At 50.9% G+C, this 11,668-nt stretch overlaps 1 protein-coding gene across 1 annotated transcript; it reads right to left on the bottom strand.

The window, feature by feature from the left end:
• Positions 1-10,134: 10,134 nt before the first annotated feature.
• FBXL14 (F-box and leucine rich repeat protein 14) lies at positions 10,135-11,662 on the bottom strand. The gene has a single exon (XM_085324178.1). The coding sequence runs from the start codon at positions 11,610-11,612 to the stop codon at positions 10,410-10,412; it is 1,203 nt and encodes a 400-aa protein (XP_085180304.1). The 5' UTR covers positions 11,613-11,662; the 3' UTR covers positions 10,135-10,409.
• Between the last annotated feature and the right edge of the window lie 6 nt (positions 11,663-11,668).

The raw sequence follows: 11,668 nt of genomic DNA, 5'->3' as shown, positions 1-11,668 counted from the left end.
ACTGCTGGGGTCTGATCATGATCCAGAAACAAAGCATCCTGGCCCCTCAGCCTCCCGAGGTGTTTTCAGAATGCACCTAGCACACACGATAAGCTCCAAAACACAGTGACAGCTGCCACTTTCTTTTAAAGCATCTTCTTATATAGCAACCGAATGGTTGGGATGCTCAGGGCTCAAGAACCGCTTCTGTGTTTTATCCAACAGCTGCTGTATGCAACATACGGAAAGGTTTCCAGAAGTCGAGACGGGCCCTGAGGTCAAGTGCTGGTAGTCTAAGGTCATTTCTTTCCTCCGTGTTGCAGTGAATCTTGAATTATCATCTGCATAGTAATGTRGCTTAGATGGGAGAAGTAGCGAGTGGCCCTTTCTCCTGGCTCTCTCCTGAGGGCTGATGGTTAGTGCCTTTGCTGGGAGGGGACAGTTTGAAGTGCCACSAGTGGAGGAAGGAGCTAAAGTAGGTCTCCCACTTCCTCAGGCTACTGTTTAAAAGTAGGGCAGACCGCTGCTTCCTCCAGGAAGTTYGCGTCTTTGTACACAAGCGCGAGCGCAGCTCTTTGACGGCAGAGGTGAAGCTCCTACTTTTGGAGATCACGTGGGAGCACGGCCAGTTCCCTGTAGCCCCGAGCACGGTACCTGGCTCCTCGGGCAGGGGAGCCAGCGCTCCCCCACCTGCGGCGTTTCCCTTTTGGCTGTCGCACACCAAGCGTGCTGACAAGAGGTGGCTCTGTGCCTAGTAAGGAGTTGTTTTGGAGCCTCTGAGGTGTGTAGCTCTTCTCGGAGACTGGGGACCTTAACCCTGGTTTCCACCCTTGGAGCGAGAGTCCTAAAAGCCGGGTGTTGCAGTTTGCGTCTTAGGTGCCAARTCTTTTTTGGAACTTGCTGTAAGTGACTTGTGCAAGGCCTCCTGCATAATGGGTTTGCAGAGCCAAAGCCCGAGCTTACGGCCTATCCAGTGGACCACATCCAAGCTTATACTTTATTTCTTTTCAGCTCGGTGAGGCTCCCAGGGCTGGATTCAGTTGCTTTTCCTTGAGCTATCATTAATAAGCTTCCAGGATGCCGTGCCGCTTCTGTGAAGAAGCGTTTCTGTTGGCTGCGCAGTGCTGGAGTGGGGCTCCTCCAGCCCGAAGCCCAGGGTCTGCCGTGTAGGACAGAGAGGAGGCTTGCAGCTGACATGAGTGGTGGTTTCTCTGGATCCAGCTGCAGCGGTTTAGGTTTCTGGCTGAGTCTGCCTGAAAGCGGCACAGTGCAAAGCACAAAGAGAGGGAGGGTCGTAAGTACCCCCCATTCTCTCCTGATAATCCCTTAAAAAATAATTGCAGGCCTAAACCTCTGGCCTCCAGCAAATTTTCCACTCGATTAGAGGCTTTTGTGAAACTGGGGAAAGGGACACGCAGACTTGCACATTGTGCCACTGCCCGAAACTTCCAGCTGGGATTTTTTCCATCAAAAGGGGATTTTAGTAAAACCATTATAAGGGGCTTAGTCACAGAAAAGCAGTTGAGCTGAGACAGGGGTAGATTAGCTTTAACATGCTTGTTTTTGGCACTGGGGACCGGGGTGGAAGTTACACCCAGCCGCTCGCATGCAGCCGCCCTCTGCCTGTCCGAGCTGCTGCCGGCAGGTGCGTGAGGGAGATGTCGTCCCCGYGCGCTGCCTGCGGAAACCTCCGCGACGAAGAGGATGGGCAGGGGTCGCCCGGAGGCAAGTTCTCACGGCGCGCCGGCCGCCTGCCCCCCGGCAAAAGCCGCCGCCGCCCGATCGGCGCCTGCTGCGGGCTGCGCAGGTCGGCCGACGGGCAGGCGCCTCTCCAGGAGCAAAGTCGCGACGGGCGGTACCGTTTGCGGGCCTGAGGACCGTGTCCCGACCGCGTCCTTGGATCCGTGTGGGTGGTCCCTGCGGCTCGCTCCGGAGGCGGTAGCCGTGAAGGCGGAGGTGGCCGGCGGAGCGGCCGGCGCGGCTGCCCTCTGAGCTGCACCCGTTCTTGCGACGAGACGCCGGTCCCCGGGGCTCTCCCGGCGCTGCTCTCGGTCAGCGCTGCGTTTGTTTTGCGAGACCCGCTGTTGCCTTACCGGAAGGCTGCGGCGGCTGAAGAATATTTTGTCGGAGCGGTTCCYGAGGCCGGGAGCTCTTCTGCAGCCCACGCGCGCGCAGCCACGCTTCGGTGGCCCTGGGTGGCACAGCCTGCTGTGAGACTGCTGGGGAGAAGTCCCGTCGCGCTCGGTGTTTCTCTGTCCTGATCCTTCCTCCCAAGTGTTGCGTTAGGCTGGAAAACTCGTTTCTGTTTTTCCCGCTGGCCAAGTAGCGGAGGCTGGCAGGAGTGGAGGTCAGGAGAGGAGGGAGACGCTAGGCACGGGTCTGCCCCTGATCTGGGACCTAACCTTAAACAGGTCCCTTCCAGCGCTTTTTTCACCTTAGTGATGATGCTTCCCTATCGGATGTCTGAGCATGTGAGAGCTAATTATTAATTGTAGTAAATTCCTGGCTGTATCTGCTTCTGAAAAAGGCACTACCGCTGCATCTGTAGCAGCAGTGTTAGAAGTTAAAAGAAGAAAAGAAAAAAATCCAGTTCAAGTTCAGAAAAGGACAAGTGCAGACAGTGTTAGATACCTTTATCGTTAGGGAGGTATCCTGCGGAGTAACTGCCAGCAGTTTAGCACAGCTCAGCACACCGAAGCTGAACTAAAATAATCAAAACATGAATTTAAGTGTCATCCTACTCTGCTGCCTTTCTCACGCTTGCACGCTTTTCAGAAAACCCAAGGAAATAAGTTCTGCATGTCAAGCTAGAAATGTCAARAGCTTTGGACTAGCCAGAATTAGGCTTTACAAAAAAAAAAAAAAAAAAAAAAAAAAAAAACTAAAACTAAAATCAATAGAGAGCCTTACTAGTTATCTTATCTCTACCAAAGAGTCTCTAGCATGGCCTTCCCCCTCACTTTTTTTTTCTTCTTCTTCTTTTTCCCTAGCAGCCCACAGATAGTTCAGGTCCTGAAACACAGGTCTCCTACACAAGGAAGAGATGTGTTGTTTAACAGTCAGGGGTTTGGACCGCCGGAGATCTGGATGATCTCCAGATCTGGATGATCTCCAGAGGTCCCTTCCAACCTGAACCTCTGTGCGCGTGGAGGCTGCAGGGAGATGCTGGAGTTAACCACCAGGAGATGCAGCGTTGGTGGGGAACGCAGCTCCCCGGGGTCTGTCGCACAAGTTAGCATTTTGGGGGCAAAGTCTGCGTATCCGGGGGAGGGAAACGTCGTTCTCGGTCCGCAAGYAGAGGAGACTTTTACAACAGTTATCTGCGTGAAATCGTGGTTGGCTCGAGCTGCTTCTCTCGCGCTGCCTGTTAATCGTGATTAAACCTGACTTTTGCTTGCAGCTTTGCTTAAGGAACGAGCTGCAAGGCAGGTCCCAAGGGAACGGGACCGCTGCAGAGCGGCAGCGCCGGGCCGAGCCGGGCCGAGCCGAGCCGAGCCGGGCCGGCACTCGGCGGGCTATGCTGCCGCCTGGCGGACCCCGGCTGTCGCGACAGGAGATGGTGGCAGGGTTTTGTCGCCGCCGAGCGCCCGGGGACCGAGCGTCATCGGGACCGGCCGCACAGGACTTTATTATTATTATTTATATATGTATTTATTTATTTAAAGGTCGGAGGAGACATTGCTTTATCTTCCAGTCGCTGAACTGGTGCCCGGAGATGGAAGGATCAAGGGAAGGAAAATGGCCAGGAATCGCCCCCTTTTTTTTCTATCCAAATGCACAAGCGATTCCATAGCAAAATAAGAGTTTGTGTGTCTGTAACCCTCTCGTATGAAAATAGTTGCTCAGGGCACTTGTCTAGTCCCYGGTATTAAACTTCTGACCTTGTATCCAAAACACACCCCTGGTTTGGGGGAATAATTTTAAGACAATCCCATTTGCATTTATCTTTCTGCCTTAAGGACCGGTCAGAGTTGTTTTTTTTTTTAATCTTCACAGTGCTATTTCAGGTTGGACTGGCATTTAGCTAATGCATTTGGTAGATTTAATTAAAGGTGGGGGGGAGGAATGCACTAGTGTCACCGCCAAACGTGGCTGGAATCTGAGTTCTGGCACAGGAGCCTGACAAACCCTCTCCAGCTCTTTATTTCATGCAGCTTAGGGCTGGGGAATTCAGCGGGAAGGGCTCTACGGCTGGCCACGGCCGGGAGCATTATGCAACCGAGCCAGCAGCTTTGGCATAGCGCCTAGCTGATGTCCTTAGGGGTCCTCCGATACCGCCTGAACCACCCAGTTGAGCTTATTGATTATCTTTTCTCTGCAGAAGCACTATTAAAGAGCWGCTGGCTAAAAGAACGAGGTTTAAGGTAGGAACAAGAGGGAGAGAAAGAACACGAGTCCCTTTTGCTGGAACAAACCCATGCATGCAGTGAGGCTGCCAGAGCTAAGGGACAACTACCTTTGGGCTGTTAATGGCAGCATGTGTTAACTTCTAGTTTCAGTTCCAAAAACTTTGGGCGTCTCGGCCACCCAGCTCTCGCTTTAACTCTTCCTCAACTGCCAAAGAGCAGGTTCAATAGTAAGTTATATAGTATTCTGCACAAAGCACCTCTTATCCTGACACAGACCCCCAATCAGTTTGCCTTAAACCTATCCCGAGACCCCAGTTATTTATTAATGGGGAAACCGAAGCCCCCAGAATTGCCAYGGCAAACGGCTTCGGCACAACTAGCAATGTGGGGTGAGAAGGTATGAAAATCAATAAATCTTTCATGCTTAGCGCTGACTAGCACAGACCTCCCATGTGCTAGTCCAGGGCAGTAGGACCCAGGTGGAGCCTCCTCCTTCTGCCCCATCTCCYCCCTCCACAAATGTGGTCTTGGAGGACCAGGGAGAGGATCCAGCCGCAGGATCCAGCCAGGGGAGCAGCTGCTGCAGCAGACCAGGGACACTCATGCACTCAGGGACAACATTGCAGCTTGTGAGCCAGCTTCCCCCTGCCTGTGCTGCTTGATCCCTGGCTGCCTCCTCCTCTTTCTCTCCTGCCTGCACGCTTTTCCTCCCCTTCATTTCACACCTACTCTGTGCCACCACCTGCATAAAGCAGGCTGGGCAGCTAGTAAGCTCCCGGTTTAGCCTCCGCACCTGGCTCGCACTGCTGTAGACACTCCAGGGCAGGGGGCTCTGCTGCCTCAACCGGCAAGGCTGAACATGCTGGGAGAGCTGTTGGTAGGTTCAGCAGTGACAGCTGGGCCCAAAGGGCCAGGACACGCAGGGCTGCCTCCCAGGCCCACATGCTCACTCACAGGAGCCACTCCTGCTCCGGTGGGTCTCTGGCATATGTCTGGGCACCACAACCTCCGTGACACAAGCAGGAGATTTCCAGTTCACTTTCAAACAGCGCTTTTAGGGTTTTCTGTCTTGGTTGCCAACTGAGTCGTGTTCAAAAATTCAAGAGTGGCTGGAGAATGAAAATTAAGTTTCCCTGTTACCCTGAGGAGTTATATGGCAATTGCTTTATGGTTGTTAGCAATGGATTATTTATTTTAAGAAACCCTTCTCTATACTAGTAAATGCATGCATTCTTCTAACTCTGGCCTCGCTGGACAGTGAGGCCTGCATCTGTGCCCAAGACAGTACTGGCGTTCCGGGTGTCGGAGAGAGATGCAATCCACAGGGAGCACTTGCTCCTTCTGTGAGAACAGTCTAGTGTGTCTAAACACCAGGCTTCAGGCAGATGTGGCTTCCACTGGGCCATGTGGGCAATGTTTTTGTGTGTGTGTGTGTGTGTGTGTGTGTGTGTGTGTGTGTGTGTGTGTATACACACACACACACACACACACACACACACACATATATATAAAAATATGAGAAGAGGAAGTTTAAAGCCCTATTTCTGATTTAAAAAGAACACACACATTATGGTCGCTTAGATGTTCAAGTATTATCCATGTGAATGAATATGGGGCTTAATAAGGAGCTGCTGTGTGTTTCCACTGAAATCCCACAGAAACAAACCTACCTAGTAGGAGATCTATCATCCTCCAGCCGTTGCTTGAACTGCAGCAAACACTTAAATTTTCAGTGGTAGTAGGAACCTGATCTGGATTCTCTGTTGTTTATAGTGTTCATACATACATACATCCTCTTTTTCAGTCAAGAAGTTATTGTAGACTTTCTTTTTTTTTTTTAAACACAGGGAAGAAAGACCCCACACCTCCCGCCAAGTAAAGGAAGATGGATATAGTGTCAGGCTCAATTAGATCCAATTGTGGTGGCCTTCCCTGAAGTGAACAATGCGGCTTTTGTGATGAACTCCCAGCAGAAAGCTTGGAAGTCTTGGGTGGTGGGGGGAGAAGCAGCCAAGGCCGAAAGCCTGGATCTTGAGGTAGTCTAGGTGTCAGCCCGTCTTAGGATGCGGAGGAGGTAGCATGCAACTCTGCCCTCTTACAAGGTATTTTCCCCTTTAAAGTGAGACACCGGCATGAAAGAGGTGAGGTGGCTAGAGCTGGTAACAAAGAACTTTGTTTAGCCAAGTCTCAGCCAAAAACCATCCGTAACCGCACAGATTAAGCGCCCAGAACAGGCTTGCACTAGGCGTGGAGGGGACCTCTGGCTAGGGCCACGCTGCGGGCAGTTCCCCCACCTGGAGCAGAACTTGGGTGAGGGCTGCCGGAGYGGGAGCGGGATAGCCGGGCTGGAACAAAGTGGCCTGCTCAGCGCTGGAAGTGCTTAAAATGCAAATGTACAGGAACTTCAGACCATCCCCCTCCCTCCTCTGCACGGAGGAAAGCAGCTTAAATACAGCCAGGCCTGGAGAGGAATGTTAAAAAGAGGGGAAGAATCACCCTCCTCCTTTCCATAGGGACCCTCACATGGCGAGATTCAGTATGCATGACTGAACAAGCAAGCAAGGACAGCTCCTCTTTTAACTTTCCTGAACAATGGCTTCGGCTTCTTCCACCATTTCACATTCTCTCTACCCCAACCCCTCCTTCAAAGGAGGAAAGGGGCAGCGGAGGGGGGAAGAAAGCCCTGCTGCAGGACTTAGAGGGAGGAAAGCTTTGTTTCGTGCCCTATAAACACCGCTTAAGCTCCATCTCAAACAACAATAAAAAMCCCACATCGTAGAAGTCTAAAAGGGACCCCGCCAGGTTAAAAGTCATACATTAAAGAGAAAGATTACGGTATAATACAAAGGACACCTTAGATTATTCAAATATGTATTTTTTAAAATTTCCACTTTACTTTTATCTTTGCTTGGGCAATGGAAACCAACCAAGCCATTTCAAATTTCCCAGGTTTTCATGCGCTGGCAAGAGTGCTGTTTTAGGTGATTGCCATTACAGGAATCATTTTTATTTGATTGGTCTTCTGCAGGGGATAGTGAGGATGGGTGTCAATCTAGGCTAAGTAAATCACAAAAAAAAAAAAAAAAAAAAAACTCTGCCATATTCCTGAAGCTTTAAAAAATAATAAATATAACCCTCTGTTCCCCCTTCCAACTGGTAGGTTTCCTCTACCACAAAATATTTAATTTGCCTGATTGCAAACTTCAGCAGTTTAGCATGTCTGACCTCAGACTGAGCAGGCATGTAATACTAATCTGATGTATAACTCATTTCTCTTTACAGATGCTGAGAACAGGTAATTTCTCGCATACAAAGCAGGTCCCACTAAAACCTTTTTTAAAAAAATAAACTTTCCATTATGATGTTACTCAACATCCTGCACAGGAGGGACCAGACTCTCCTTCCTCTCTCTCATCAGACCTGGTCACTCACTGACACAAGAGACAGCAGCTCCAAACCTTCCATACAAGYTATTACAGCAAGCTTACATCCAAAATCAACAGATAAGATACCTGTCTTTAAAAAGCACAGACAACACAGATACAACTTTTTTCAAAAACATACTTCATATTTCCTCTTTTATTATATAAATATCAGTTTAACCTTTTACTGTAAGAATATAAAATGTTTTAAGAGGATCTTTGTTATTTTTTTATACAAATTCACAAACAGTACAATTAATCCATAGGGGTCTCTGGGTTTGCGTTAACTCCATGGTCTGGCCTGTTACTGTGGAGGATTTGAGATTTTGAACATATAAGCAAAAAAAAGCCAAGATATTTTTCTTAAAAAAAAAAAAAAACTTATTCTTCCTCTTTAAAATAATTAAAAAAAAATCTAAAGAACCAGCTCCATTTTATTGACAGAACAGAGATAAGACAGATGAACTTCAGTCTCCTCCCCTTCACATTACAGCCTCAGGGCCTGCAGGCCTGCTTTGCTCCTCTCTCCACTTACAAACAGGAAGCCTCACATAGTGACCTTTTGTAGGTGATTTGGGAGGGGAGGGGAAAATATTTGCATATATCTATATATATAAWTTTTTTTAAACAAGCTTGCATTTTACACATTTCTGTTAACAGTAGCCCGATCCTCAGCATGGATTCTCACATGTTACATGTTTGTGCTAGAAGAGTAAAAATGCAGAAGCACAGTTTGGGTCCCCAATCCCCAATGAAGAGGGAGGGAGAGGCACAACCAGAATGTGAAGGCGGGACACAGTAGGATAAGGTTAAAAAAAATCATAAAAAAAATAAAGGAGAAAGGGCAGGGAAGGGAAAGAAAAGAAAAAAGTACAAACCCAAGGGGCATTATTCCAGTCTAGGCACAAAAATGTTTCAGTCTCAAAATCTCTTTCCTGTAAGAATTCCAGGGTTTTTGAGGAAAAAAAGTAACAAATTAAAACGAGGTAGCCAGACATCATATATATATATATTTATATATATAGAATATATTCAGCAGAAAAAAAATGTACTTAAAAATCCACAAGAACAGCAACTTCAAATGTCTTTAAAAATAATAAAAAAATGTAAGAAAATGAATACTGTAAAGAGGAGAATGTATGAGGAAAACTGGGACCAGTTATAAGACATAAGCAAGGGATAGGTGGGAGAGTTAAGAGGCTGTTTTTGTAGCAGTAATTTTTTTTATGCATTTCAAAATAAAAACAGGTCACAGTATCTCAAAAGAAGCAGAAATGAAACTGGAGATTCTTCCTCAAGTCCCATGGGTAGAGGGGAGCTACTTGCCCCTTCCACCCACTTGCCCCCAATCCAAAGAGGAATGGATATGTAGCTGGATATGTCTTTATCCTCATTGCCAAGAAAGAGGAGGGGAGAAAAAGAGCAAATGATGAAAGGGAAGATGTGTCTCTCGGTAACTCTCAGCGTCCCCCAGTACGTGGGGAGGTTTAAGAGACCAGGGTCTGTGTCCAGTCCCTACAGAGACAGGGGAAGGAGGAAATGGTTATCTCTATCTCCAGTACAGAGAGATGGGGAGAAAGAATGGAGTGCCTAGGCTTTCTCTTTAACTATAGCGCAGGATGACATGGAAACATACAAAAGGAGACGTTGCAGCTATCCCTGTTCTCAGTGCAGTGGAGAACTGGAATAGTGGGAGCTTGTATCCACCCACAGCAGAGAATAACATGGAACTGGAGATTGAGAACAGATTAAAAAAAATAAAAAGAAAATCAATGTACCTAGGGAGCAGTATTTCTGTCACAATTCCCAGTTGACGGGGGAGGGGCAGGCGCAGAGGTGGAATGGTTTTTACCAAAAGCTGTGCCTGTGCCCARTGTGCAGGAGGACTGGGGTGTCTGGGTATAGAAATGTAGCTAGGAAGCTTCTGCTGCTGCTGTTACTGTTTGTTACCATCTCCGTTCCCACTCTCCTTTACATAAACACAAAATAATCTAGTCTCAATACATGGCAGAACAAGGGTCTTTCTTTATCCATCCTTAGTGCATGAGGGGATGGAGTCAAGGAGTGGGGATAAAGAGGGGTATCTCTAGCCCCAGTGCATAAGATTGTGGGCTTCTGCCTCTTATGTAGAGAAGGATGCTATGGGGGGAGGGGGAGCTCTGTTTCCCAAGTGTGGAGCTGGAGGCATGACCTGGAAAGGATAGGTGCTTTCTCTCTTTCTCTCTCTCCCCCACCTCCTGTCCCCCCTCCTTCCTCCTCCTCCTCCAGAGCAAGGGTGGGTAGGCAGCACGGAAGGGTCAAGGATATACTCTCTCTATATATATATTCCTCCCTCCAGCGCCAGGGTGCGTGGGTAGCATGGCTCTGTGCGTGCCCCCCTCTCTCTTTCTCTCTCTCTCCCCCCCCTCCTGTCCCCCCTCCTTCCTCCTCCTCCTCCAGAGCAAGGGTGGGTAGGCAGCACGGAAGGGTCAAGGATATACTCTCTCTATATATATATTCCTCCCTCCAGCGCCAGGGTGCGTGGGTAGCATGGCTCTGTGCGTGCCCCCCTCTCTCTTTCTCTCTCTCTCTCTTTCTCTCCTCCATTGCAGCAGTCAGTCAGTAAGTCCGTCCATGAGTCCCTCCAGAGGAGATGGAGGTCTCGGGGAGCCCCCTCCTCTCACCTGACCTTCTCGCTCTCAGTCATTTCCCAAAGTCCCAGGTTGAGCACCTTGAGGCAGGGCAGCTGGGTGATGCGCTCCAAGCCCCGCTTGGTAATGCGGGTGCAGCCATAGAGGTCGATGCCTGTGAGCTGGCTGAGGTGTTCAGCAATGAGCTCCAGGCCCTTGTCAGTGATGCGGACGCACTGGCCAATGTTGAGGGTGCGAAGCCCGTGCATCTGTCGCACCATGCGGTTGATGCCCTCGTCACTGATGTGGCAGGAGCAGAGGGAGAGGGAACGCAGCCCGTCCAGGCCCTGTGCGATATAGGCTAGACTCTGGTCCCCCACCTTGTCACAGAAGGAGACGTCGAGGCCGGACAGCCGCAGGCTGCCCATGGCCAGATGCATGATGCCCGTGTCGCTGATGTTGTCGCAGGAGCGCAGGTTGAGGCTGCGCAGGCTGCTCATGTGCGACAGGTGCAGCAGCCCCGCGTCCGAGATGCCCCCGCAGAAGCTGAGGTTGAGCTGGCGGAGGCGGCCCAGCCCGCGGGCCAGGTGCTTGAGCGAGAGGTCGCTGAGCTTCTGGCAGTCCTGCAGCGTGAGCTGCTCCAGGCCCAGGCAGCCCTCGGCCGCGCTGCGCGTCATGCCCGCCAGGTGCCCGATGCCCACGTCGGAGAGGTGCCGGCAGGAGCGCAGGTTGAGGCTCTTGAGGCGCTGCAGGCCCCAGGCAATGAGGAGGAGGCCAGTGTTAGTGATGTTGCTGCAGCCGCCCAGCTCGAGCACCTCGAGGCCCTTGAGGTACTGGGCAATGCGGCCCAGGCTGCTGTCCGTGATCTGCTTGCAGAGGCTGAGGTTGAGCGAGCGCAGAGAGCCGATCTCGGCCACGAAGGCGTGGCCCAGCCCGTTGTCGGTGAGGTTGTAGCAGCCGCTGAGGTTGAGGCTCTCGATGTCCGCCATGCCCTGGATCACGTAGCTCAGGCTGCGCCGCAGCGACAGGATCTGCACCCGCCGGATGCCCCGCGCCGCCAGGCTGGGGAAGAGCGAGGGGTTGGCGCGGCGCAGGTGCAGCTTCGCCTCCACGCCCCGCCACACGGAGCGGTGGTAGGCGGCGTCGCGCCAGGCCGTGCACACCTGCGCCGCGCGGCCCTTGTCGCGCACCTCCAGGTACCCGAAGATCATGGCCAGCAGCTCCGGGAACAGGCACGAGATGTGCGTTTCCATCGCCCCCGCCGCCGCCGCGCTCCGCCGCCGGGCCCGGCCCGCTTCCGCTCGGGGCC

The sequence above is a fragment of the Rhea americana genome, unplaced genomic scaffold (genome assembly GCF_003343005.1).
Source record: "Rhea americana isolate MKP2758 unplaced genomic scaffold, rheAme1 scaffold_9, whole genome shotgun sequence".
NCBI lineage: Eukaryota > Metazoa > Chordata > Aves > Rheiformes > Rheidae > Rhea > Rhea americana.
The sequence above is the reverse complement of the archived record's forward strand: the minus strand, read 5'-3'. Positions and strand labels throughout refer to the sequence as shown.

Coding starts and splice junctions, on each gene's coding strand:
- FBXL14 (XM_085324178.1), bottom strand. CDS start 11,612: ATGGAAACGCACATCTCGTGCCTGTTCCCGGAGCTGCTGGCCATGATC.